At 44.7% G+C, this 12,696-nt stretch overlaps 1 protein-coding gene across 1 annotated transcript in view; it reads left to right on the top strand.

Annotated features, from left to right (window-relative positions):
- LOC106594110 (protein sidekick-2) overlaps positions 1-12,696 on the top strand; it is a 416,824-nt gene that overhangs the window by 280,440 nt on the left and 123,688 nt on the right. The window contains exon 5 of the mRNA XM_045719726.1: positions 8,940-9,073. Coding sequence (XP_045575682.1) covers positions 8,940-9,073 — 134 coding nt within the window. The remainder of the gene's footprint in view (positions 1-8,939; positions 9,074-12,696) is intronic.

Here is a 12,696-nt window from a genome sequence, read left to right as displayed (position 1 = left end):
TAAATAAGTTAGTAATGTTAGTTTATGACAGTGAAAGGCAAATCAAATCAAATTGTATTGGTCACATACATGCGTTTAGCAGATGTTATTGCAGATGTAGCGAAGTGCTTGTGTTTCTAGTTCTGACAGTGCAGCAGTATCTAACAGCAATATCTAACAATTTCACAACATATACCCAATACAAATCTAAGTAAAGGAATGGAATTAAGAATATATAAATATTTGGACGAGCAATGCCAGAGCGGCATAGACTGAGATACAGTAGAATAGAATACAGTATATACACATGAGATGGGTAATGCAAGATATGTAGATATTATTAAAGTGACATTATTAAAGTGACTAGTGTTCCATTTATTAAAGTGGCCAATGATTTCAAATCTGTGTATGTAGGCAGCAGCCTCTCTGTGTTAGTGATGGCTATTTAACAGACTGATGGCCTTGAGATAGAAGCTGTTTTTCAGTCTCTCGGTCCCTGCTTTGATGCACCTGTACTGACCTCGCCTTCTGGATGATAGCGGGGTGAACAGGCAGTGGCTCAGGTGGTTGTTGTCCTTGATGATCTTTTTGGCCTTCCTGTGACATTGGGTGCTGTAGGTGTCCTGGAGGCCAGGTAGTTTGCCCCGGTGTTGCGTTGGGCAGACTGCACCACCCTCTGGCGAGCCCTGCGTTTGTGGGTGGTGCAGTTGCCATACCAGGCGGTGATACAGGATGCTCTCAATTGTGCATCTGTAAAGGTTTGTGAGGGTTTTAGGTAACAAGCCACATTTCTTCAGCCTCCTGAGGTTGAAGAGGCGCTGTTGCACCTTCGTCACCGGGAGGACCATTTCAGTTTGTCAGTGATGTGTACGCCTATGAACTTAAAAGTTTCCACCTTCTCCACTGCGGTTCCGTCGATGTGGATGGGGGGTGCTCCCTCTGCTGTTTCCTGAAGTCCACGATCATCTCCTTTGTTTGTTTGACGTTGAGTGAGAGGTTATTTTCGTTGCACCACACTCCCAGAGTCTCGTCGTTGCCTCCAACTAAAACGTGATGATTGGGTTGGAGGCGTGCTTGGCCACGCGGTCATGGAGTACAGGAGGGGGCTGAGCATGCACCCTTGTGGGGCCCCAGTGTTGAGGATCAGCGAAGTGGAGGTGTTGTTTCCTACCTTCACCACCTGGGGTTGGCCTGTCAGGAAGTCCAGGACCCAATTGCACATGGTGGGGTTCAGACCCAGGGCCTCAAGCTTCATGATGAGCTTGGAGGGTACTATGAGGTTGAATGCTGAGCTAGTCAATGAACAGCATTCTTACATAGGTATTCCTTATGTCCAGATGGGCAGGGTGATTGGCGCCTGTGCTGTAGGAGTCAGTTAGTAATGTTAGTTGATGATAGTGAAAGGCAAGGTGATTGGTGCCTGTACTGTAGGAGTCAGTTAGTAATGTTAGTTGATGACAGTGAAAGGCAGGATGATTGGTACCTGTGCTGTAGGAGTCAGTTAGTAATGTAAGTTGATGACAGTGAAAGGCAGGGTGATTGGTGCCTGTACTGTAGGAGTGGGTTAGTAATGTTAGTTGATGACAGTGAAAGGCAGGGTGATTGGTGCCTGTACTGTAGGAGTGGGTTAGTAATGTTAGTTGATTACAGTGAAAGGCAGGGTGATTGGTGCCTGTACTGTAGGAGTGGGTTAGTAATGTTAGTTTATGACAGTGAAAGGCAGGATGATTGGTACCTGTACTGTAGGAGTCAGTTAGTAATGTAAGTTGAAGACAGTGAAAGGCAGGGTGATTGGTGCCTGTACTGTAGGAGTGAGTTAGTAATGTTAGTTGATGACAGTGAAAGGCAGGGTGATTGGTACCTGTACTGTAGGAGTCAGTTAGTAATGTTAGTTGATGACAGTGAAAGGCAGGGTGATTGGTACCTGTACTGTAGGAGTCAGTTAGTAATGTTAGTTGATGACAGTGAAAGGCAGGGTGATTGGTACCTGTACTGTAGGAGTCAGTTAGTAATGTTAGTTGATGACAGTGAAAGGCAGGGTGATTGATGATGTTCGAAAACGTTAATTAGCATCAAAGTAGGCATCATGTAAGACTACAAATCCCTACTAGCTCCTGCACGTCATCTCTAGCTGACACCTTTGCTGACAGGTTTTGTGTCAATTTAAAACTTGCACAAGACAGTTCACAGCATGGTCTATTTAAGGAAATGTAGCCAGTTTATTCATTGCAACATTTAGCTAACATTAGACACTTAATCGAGAGATTCTTACCTTTGCCTTGATTCGTCAGTCTCATCCAGATCATCATGGTATTTGTAGTTCTTTATGATAGCCACATTAGCAGCTAAGTAGCATGTCATTTTTGGTGGGTAAATACAGGCAAATTTCTTGATAAGTCACCTTGTCCGAGAAATATTTGAATGGTGGAAAAACGAATGGTGGAAAAACGATTGGACAGTGAAAGGCTGACAGTAGCCAACCTGGGCTGCAGTAGACAGTAATGTTGGTTTATCACAGTGAAAGGCTGACAGTAGTCAACCTGGGCTGTAGTAGACAGTAATGTTGGTTTATCACAGTGAAAGGCTGACAGAAGTCAACCTGGGCTGTAGTAGACAGTAATGTTGGTTTATCACAGTGAAAGGCTGACAGTAGTCAACCTGGGCTGTAGTAGACAGTAATGTTAGTTTATGACAGTGAAAGGCTGACAGTAGTCAACCTGGGCTGTAGTAGACAGTAATGTTGGTTTATCACAGTGAAAGGCTGACAGTAGTCAACCTGGGCTGTAGTAGACAGTAATGTTGGTTTATCACAGTGAAAGGCTGACTGTAGTCAACCTGGGCTGTAGTAGACAGAAATGTTAGTTTATCACAGTGAAAGGCAGACTGTAGTCAACCTGGGCTGCAGTGGACAGTAATGTTAGTTTATCACAGTGAAAGGCTGACAGTAGTCAACCTGGGCTGTAGTAGACAGTAATGTTAGTTTATGACAGTGAAAGGCTGACAGTAGTCAACCTGGGCTGTAGTAGACAGTAATGTTAGTTTATCACAGTGAAAGGCTGACAGTAGTCAACCTGGTCTGTAGTAGACAGTAATGTTAGTTTATCACAGTGAAAGGCTGACAGTAGTCAACCTGGGCTGTAGTGGACAGTAATGTTAGTTTATCACAGTGAAAGGCTGACAGTAGTCAACCTGGGCTGTAGTAGACAGTAATGTTAGTTTATCACAGTGAAAGGCTGACAGAAGTCAACCTGGGCTGTAGTAGACAGTAATGTTAGTTTATCACAGTGAAAGGCTGACAGTAGTCAACCTGGGCTGTAGTAGACAGTAATGTTAGTTTATCACAGTGAAAGGCTGACAGTAGTCAACCTGGGCTGTAGTAGACAGTAATGTTAGTTTATGACAGTGAAAGGCTGACTGTAGTCAACCTGGGCTGTAGTAGACAGTAATGTTAGTTTATCACAGTGAAAGGCTGACTGTAGTCAACCTGGGCTGTAGTAGACAGTAATGTTAGTTTATCACAGTGAAAGGCTGACAGTAGTCAACCTGGGCTGTAGTAGACAGTAATGTTAGTTTATCACAGTGAAAGGCTGACAGTAGTCAACCTGGGCTGTAGTAGACAGTAATGTTAGTTTATCACAGTGAAAGGCTGACAGTAGTCAACCTGGGCTGTAGTAGACAGTAATGTTAGTTTATCACAGTGAAAGGCTGACAGTAGTCAACCTGGGCTGTAGTAGACAGTAATGTTAGTTTATCACAGTGAAAGGCTGACAGTAGTCAACCTGGGCTGTAGTGGACAGTAATGTTAGTTTATCACAGTGAAAGGCTGACAGTAGTCAACCTGGGCTGTAGTAGACAGTAATGTTAGTTTATCACAGTGAAAGGCTGACAGTAGTCAACCTGGGCTGTAGTAGACAGTAATGTTAGTTTATGACAGTGAAAGGCTGACAGTAGTCAACCTGGGCTGTAGTGGACAGTAATGTTAGTTTATCACAGTGAAAGGCTGACAGTAGTCAACCTGGGCTGTAGTAGACAGTAATGTTCGTTTATCACAGTGAAAGGCTGACAGTAGTCAACCTGGGCTGTAGTAGACAGTAATGTTAGTTTATCACAGTGAAAGGCTGACAGTAGTCAACCTGGGCTGTAGTAGACAGTAATGTTAGTTTATCACAGTGAAAGGCTGACAGTAGTCAACCTGGGCTGTAGTAGACAGTAATGTTAGTTTATCACAGTGAAAGGCTGACAGAAGTCAACCTGGGCTGTAGTGGACAGTAATGTTAGTTTATCACAGTGAAAGGCTGACAGTAGTCAACCTGGGCTGTAGTGGACAGTAATGTTAGTTTATCACAGTGAAAGGCTGACAGTAGTCAACCTGGGCTGTAGTAGACAGTAATGTTGGTTTATCACAGTGAAAGGCTGACAGTAGTCAACCTGGGCTGTAGTAGACAGTAATGTTAGTTTATGACAGTGAAAGGCTGACTGTAGTCAACCTGGGCTGTAGTAGACAGTAATGTTAGTTTATCACAGTGAAAGGCTGACAGTAGTCAACCTGGGCTGTAGTAGACAGTAATGTTAGTTTATCACAGTGAAAGGCTGACAGTAGTCAACCTGGGCTGTAGTAGACAGTAATGTTAGTTTATGACAGTGAAAGGCTGACTGTAGTCAACCTGGGCTGTAGTAGACAGTAATGTTAGTTTATCACAGTGAAAGGCTGACAGTAGTCAACCTGGGCTGTAGTAGACAGTAATGTTAGTTTATCACAGTGAAAGGCTGACAGTAGTCAACCTGGGCTGTAGTAGACAGTAATGTTAGTTTATGACAGTGAAAGGCTGACAGTAGTCAACCTGGGCTGTAGTAGACAGTAATGTTAGTTTATGACAGTGAAAGGCTGACAGTAGTCAACCTGGGCTGTAGTGGACAGTAATGTTAGTTTATCACAGTGAAAGGCTGACAGTAGTCAACCTGGGCTGTAGTAGACAGTAATGTTAGTTTATCACAGTGAAAGGCTGACAGTAGTCAACCTGGGCTGTAGTAGACAGTAATGTTAGTTTATGACAGTGAAAGGCTGACAGTAGTCAACCTGGGCTGTAGTAGACAGTAATGTTAGTTTATGACAGTGAAAGGCTGACAGTAGTCAACCTGGGCTGTAGTAGACAGTAATGTTAGTTTATGACAGTGAAAGGCTGACAGTAGTCAACCTGGGCTGTAGTAGACAGTAATGTTAGTTTATGACAGTGAAAGGCTGACAGTAGTCAACCTGGGCTGTAGTAGACAGTAATGTTAGTTTATGACAGTGAAAGGCTGACAGTAGTCAACCTGGGCTGTAGTAGACAGTAATGTTAGTTTATCACAGTGAAAGGCTGACAGTAGTCAACCTGGGCTGTAGTAGACAGTAATGTTAGTTTATGACAGTGAAAGGCTGACTGTAGTGGGGTCTTTGGTGCCTTTACTGTAGGAGTCAGTTAGTAATGTTAGTTACTTTGATACACACACACACACACACACACACACACACACACACACACACACACACACACACACACACACACACACACACACACACACACACACACACACACACACAGTTGGTATTTGTGATACACACACAGCTTATGTGAGAGACGCAAACACACACAAACACACACAAACACACACACACACACACTGATTGTTAGTTGGTATTTGTGATACACACACATACACTGATTGTTATTGGTTATATATATATATACACAAACACACACACACACACACACACACACACACACACACACACACACACACACACACACACACACACACACACACACACACACACACACACTGATTGTTAGTTGGTATTTGTGATACACACACACACTGATTGTTAGTGGTTATATATATAGATACACACACACACACGCACACAAACACAAACACACATACACACACACACACACACACACACACACACACACACACACGCTCCACAGTCTCCTGTAGTTATCAGTGTATACAGCCAGGTCTGTAGTAGACAGTAATGTTGTTAAATACAACTCCACAGTCTCCTCCTGTAGTTATCAGTGTATACAGCCAGGGCTGTAGTAGACAGTAATGTTGTTAAATACAACTCCACAGTCTCCTCCTGTAGTTATCAGTGTATACAGCCAGGGCTGTAGTAGACAGTAATGTTGTTAAATACAACTCCACAGTCTCCTCCTGTAGTTATCAGTGTATACAGCCAGGGCTGTAGTAGACAGTAATGTTGTTAAATACAACCCCACAGTCTCCTCCTGTAGTTATCAGTGTATACAGCCAGGGCTGTAGTAGACAGTAATGTTGTTAAATACAACTCCACAGTCTCCTCCTGTAGTTATCAGTGTATACAGCCAGGTCTGTAGTAGACAGTAATGTTGTTAAATACAACCCCACAGTCTCCTCCTGTAGTTATCAGTGTATACAGCCAGGGCTGTAGTAGACAGTAATGTTGTTAAATACAACCCCACAGTCTCCTCCTGTAGTTATCAGTGTATACAGCCAGGGCTGTAGTAGACAGTAATGTTATTAAATACAACTCCACAGTCTCCTCCTGTAGTTATCAGTGTATACAGCCAGGTCTGTAGTAGACAGTTCCTGCTGCTAGTTTAAGACCGGAGCCTGTTATCTACTATTCCAACTCACTATCCTGTATATAGATCAGTGTGTGCAGCCAGGGCTGGTCGTAGACTGTTAATAAAACAATTTTAAGACAGTGAGACACACTGATAGCCAGGGGGTTTGGCTCTTCCTGTAGGTGTCAGTTCTATAGCCAGTCAATGCTAGTTTCTAACAGTGTCATGTCCTGACATACAGCCCAGACCAGGGTTTGGCTCTTACTGTGTGTTGGCTCAGTCCTCCGGTCTCTCTCCGGTCGGTCAGAGCATTAATATGCTGGGGCATGCTGCGGCTGGGCAGACTGGCTGGCTGTGTTGACATGGCGACAGCTCTGGTCCTAATTGTCCAGGAGTCTGTTTAATATGCCCTGATCAGGGCTCTGCTGACAGAAACACACTGTGTGTGTGTGTGCGTGTGCATTGGCGTGAATTTGGTTTGTGTGTGTGTGCACACTGACACAAATATACAAACACACACACAGCAACACAGCTACAGCTGTATTCGTGTCCCAGGCCTTCTTGAGCTACCAGACTGTTATACTCAGTGTGTGTGTGTGTGTGTGTGTGTGTGTGTGTGCGTGCGTGCGTGCGTATCCGTGCGTGCGTGTGCGTGCGTTTAAGCGTGATTTTCTTGTGTAGTCAGTTGATGATTTACCAACTGACTACACAAGATGTGTGCTAGCCTTAGAAGACGTGTGATTTTCTGCTGTAGTCTATCAGTGTTTATGGCTATAGGAATGTCCTCTACCAACTAGTGTCTCCTACAGGAATGTCCTCTACCCACTAGTATCTCCTACAAGAATGTCATCTACCCACTAGTATCTCCTACAGGAATGTCCTCTACCCACTAGTATCTCCTACAGGAATGTCCTCTACCCACTAGTATCTCCTACAGGAATGTAATCTACCCACTAGTGTCTCCTACAGGAATGTAATCTACCCACTTGTATCTCCTACAGGAATGTCCTCTACCCACTAGTATCTGATACAGGAATGTCCTCTTACCAACTAGTGTCTCCTACAGGAATGTCCTCTACCCACTAGTATCTCCTACAGGAATGTCCTCTATACACTAGTATCTCCTACAGGAATGTCCTCTACCAACTAGTGTCTCCTACAGGAATGTCCTCTGCCCACTAGTATCCCCTACAGGAATGTCCTCTATACACTAGTATCTCCTACAGGAATGTCCTCTACCCACTAGTATCTGATACAGGAATGTCCTCTACCAACTAGTGTCTCCTACAGGAATGTCCTCTACCCACTAGTATCTCCTACAGGAATGTCCTCTATACACTAGTATCCCCTACAGGAATGTCCTCTACCAACTAGTGTCTCCTACAGGAATGTCCTCTACCCACTAGTATCTCCTACAGGAATGTCCTCTACCCACTAGTATCTCCTACAGGAATGTCCTCTATACACTAGTATCTCCTACAGGAATGTCCTCTACCCACTAGTATCTCCTACAGGAATGTCCTCTATACACTAGTATCTCCTACAGGAATGTCCTCTACCCACTAGTATCTCCTACAGGAATGTCCTCTGCCCACTAGTATCCCCTACAGGAATGTAATCTACCCACTAGTATCTCCTACAGGAATGTCCTCTGCCCACTAGTATCTCCTACAGGAATGTCCTCTGCCCACTAGTGTCTCCTACAGGAATGTAATCTACCCACTAGTATCTCCTACAGGAATGTCCTCTGCCCACTAGTATATCCTACAGGAATGTCCTCTACCCACTAGTATCTCCTACAGGAATGTCCTCTACCCACTAGTATCTCCTACAGGAATGTCCTCTACCCACTAGTATCTCCTACAGGAATGTCCTCTATACACTAGTATCTCCTACAGGAATGTCCTCTATACACTAGTATCTCCTACAGGAATGTCCTCTGCCCACTAGTATCTCCTACAGGAATGTCCTCTGCCCACTAGTATCTCCTACAGGAATGTCCTCTGCCCACTAGTATCTCCTACAGGAATGTCCTCTACCCACTAGTATCTCCTACAGGAATGTCCACTACCCACTAGTATCTCCTACAGGAATGTCCACTACCCGCTAGTATCTCCTACAGGAGTGATGTGGATCACACATCATTCAAACCTTCGTCCTGACGGTGATATAGACTGTCATAATAATGCCACAGCAGAAGTCATAAACAATCATCCTTTGTGTGTGTGTGTGTGTGTGTCTACATTTGTGTGTGTGTGTGTGTGTGTGTGTGTGTGTCTGTGTGTGTGTGTGTGTGTGTGTGTGTGTGTGTGTGTGTGTGTGTGTGTGTGTGTGTGTGTGTGTGTGTGTGTGTGTGTGTGTGTGTGTGTGTAGAGCCATCACCCTGGACAACACTCTGGTCATCCTGTCCAGTGTGGCCCCTGATGCTGGACGGTACTACACCCAGGCTGTCAACGACAAGAACGGAGAGAACAAAACCAGCCATCCTATCCTACTGACTGTGGAGAGTAAGTAAAGAGGATGCACACACACACACACACACACGCACGCACACACAAACATACACACAAACACACTCACACAAACATACACACAATCACACACTCTCTCACACACACACACACACACACACACACACACACACACACACACACACACACACACACACACACGTAAACACACACAAACACACACACACGCACGCACACACACACCATCCCATACGGTACCAGCAGGTTGTGTTGAAGGCAGATTTAACCGTTGTGTTCCTGTTCAGAGGATGTTTCTCTGTGTTCTACATGTGGATACTGGGGTTCATCCAACAGGTGTTTTATATTGAGCTGACAGACACAGCTACACTGCCCTCTAGTGGCTGTCTGTCTAACTGTCACCTCCCCTGTCATTCCTGTTACACTCCTAAAGGCTTCTTCGTGGAGGGATAGGGTTCTACCAAGAACCGTTCTGATCCGAATAACTCTTTTTGGAAGACTAGGGTTCTCTGTAAGCGAAGGGTTCTATCTAGGACCTTTTACATCCTAAGAACCGTTTTTGGAAGAAAGAGTTATTTGATGATTCTTTGGAAGGCGAGAAGGGTTCTACATAGCACCATATAAAATATTTCTCAGCATGCTCTATTGCAGGGAGATTTTCAGAATTGTTTGTTTTACTGTATTTTCTGTGTTTTTGCATGTACATTGATTGGTTGATTAATTGAATGCTACACAAAGATAAATAACATAGAGTTTTCTAAACTAATCCAATCTGTTAGTAATAGGATATACTGCACCCATTACTGAGATGGTTGTTCGAGTTTAGATGATTCAGGTAGTCAATCGTCCCTACCTTGGCAGTCATTCTGATTAACAATTCCACTTGTTGAATATCCTATCTTTGTCTGGATTCCAATAGGAATTACACATCACTTTGCAAGCCAGCATAATGTGATTTGCAGGCCTGATGTGGCCTGTAAACCAGGAGTTTCCTAATGCCACTGTGTTAGGGTATAACTATGCCCTCAGTGAAAGGCCTTATGCTCTATGTAATGTATTGTCATAAATAATTACATTTTAAAGGATAATAAGGCTGGTGAAACTGTTCAAAGAGGGTTCTAGGAAGAACCCTCCAAAGATAAAATGGTTATTGGTAGAACCATATACAAGGGGTTCTATAAAGAACCTTAAATAAAGTTTTCTAGATAGAACCCTCTGCAGTGTGGAGCTGGGTGGTGCTGCGGTCCTCCCTGGCTGCAGTGTGGAGCTGGGTGGTTCTGCGGTCCTCCCTGGCTGCAGTGTGGAGCTGGGGGGTGCTACGGTCCTCCCTGGCTGCAGTGTGGAGCTGGGTGGCGCTAGAGTCCTCCTTGGCTGCAGTGTGGAGCTGGGTAGTGCTGCGGTCCTCCCTGGCTGCAGTGTGGAGCTGGGTGGAGATGGGTGGAGCTGGGTGGTGCTCTGTAGAGCTGGTGCTGCGGTCCCTGGTCCATCTGACTGGCTGATTTAACCAGCCTATAAATTAGCTCTGTATTTTAATGGCCCCTAACCGAAGCAGATTTATGAAAAGACACTGAGACAGTCTGTGTGTGTTACTGATACCAAACACAGGGCCTGGGATCACACACAGAACCCCCCCTTGAGGCAGGGGGAAATGAGATGAGATGGAGAGAGAGATCTCTGATTGAGGCCAGTGAATCGATGGTTGGTTGCAGGGCTGCAAGGCTCTGTGGAACAGGCTGAATGATGGCTCTGCATTTAATCACCTCCTGCTATGTTTGTCTCAATGAAACAATATAATGGTTCCTGGTAGGGCTGGGACTTGCCAGGGACCTCACGATATGATATCATCACCATACTTAGGTGCCGATACGATATGTATTGTGATTCTCATGATTCTCACGATTCTCTATGTGTTGCGATTCGATAATGTGATTTTATTTCGTTTCGATGTTCCAAACATATTGCTCACCACATGTCTGCTGCAGAGAGACAAGAGAGAGACATGAGAAAACCAGTTTTTCTCAGTCATGGCCATAAAAGTGGTGAAAGAAAATGGTCTCCCTATTTAAAAAGAAGATGGAGAACAAGCTATGAAGGAAAAATGCTGCAGTTTTGGTGCAGGTACAGCAAACTAACTACTGCCATATTGTCAAAACGATACGATATATCGTCAAAATAATATCTGATATGTAACTGTACGGATTTGTTCCCGCACCGCTAGTTCCCAGCACCTTGGTTTACACAGGCTAAGGCTGCTCCCAGGAAATGTTGGAGGGGAACACAGAGAGACTATAGAGAGATAGATGAGGAGGGGAACACAGAGAGACTATAGAGAGATAGAGGAGGAGGGGAACACAGAGAGACTATAGAGAGATAGAGGAGGAGGGGAACACAGAGAGACTATAGAGAGATAGAGGAGGAGGGGAACACAGAGAGACTATAGAGGGATAGATAAGGAGGGGAACACAGAGAGACTATAGAGGGATAGATGAGGAGGGGAACACAGAGAGACTATAGAGAGATATAGGAGGACGGGAACACAGAGAGACTATAGAGAGATAGAGGAGGAGGGGAACACAGAGAGACTATAGAGAGATAGAGGAGGAGGGGAACACAGAGAGACTATAGAGGGATAGATAAGGAGGGGAACACAGAGAGACTATAGAGAGATAGATGAGGAGGGGAACACAGAGAGACTATAGAGGGATAGATGAGGAGGGGAACACAGAGAGACTATAGAGAGATAGATGAGGAGGGGAACACAGAGAGACTATAGAGAGATAGATGAGGAGGGGAACACAGAGAGACTATAGAGAGATAGATGAGGAGGGGAACACAGAGAGACTATAGAGGGATAGATGAAGAGGGGAACACAGAGAGACTATAGAAGAGAATGGGAACACAGAGAGACTATAGAGAGATAGATGAGGAGGGGAACACAGAGAGACTATAGAGAGATAGATGAGGAGGGGAACACAGAGAGACTATAGAGAGATAGATGAGGAGGGGAACACAGAGAGACTATAGAGAGATAGATGAGGAGGGGAACACAGAGAGACTATAGAGAGATAGATGAGGAGGGGAACACAGAGAGACTATAGAGAGATAGAGGAGGAGGGGAACACAGAGAGACTAGAGAGAGATAGAGGAGGAGAGGAACACAGAGAGACTATAGAGAGATAGAGGAGGAGAGGAACACAGAGAGACTATAGAGAGATAGAGGAGGAGAGGAACACAGAGAGACTATAGAGAGATAGAGGAGGAGAGGAACATAGAGAGACTATAGAGAGATAGAGGTGGAGAGGAACACAGAGAGACTATAGAGAGATAGAGGAGGATAATGCTGTATCTCCATGGTGATAGCATCCTAGCTGTATCTCCATGGTGATAGCATCCTAGCTGCATCTCCATGGTGATAGCATCCTAGCTGTATCTCCATGTTAATAGCATCCTAGCTGTATCTCCATGGTGATAGCATCCTAGCTGCATCTCCATGGTGATAGCATCCTAGCTGTATATCCATGGTGATAGCATCCTAGCTTTATCTTCGTGGTGATAGCATCCTAGCTTTATCTTCATGGTGGTAGCATCCTAGCTGTATCTCCATTGGGATAGCGTCCTAGCTGTATCGTCATTGGGATATC

Source organism: Salmo salar, chromosome ssa06 (assembly GCF_905237065.1).
Source record: "Salmo salar chromosome ssa06, Ssal_v3.1, whole genome shotgun sequence".
Classification (NCBI taxonomy): Eukaryota; Metazoa; Chordata; class Actinopteri; order Salmoniformes; family Salmonidae; genus Salmo; species Salmo salar.
Note: the sequence above shows the minus strand (reverse complement) of the source record. Positions and strands in the feature narration are given on the sequence as shown.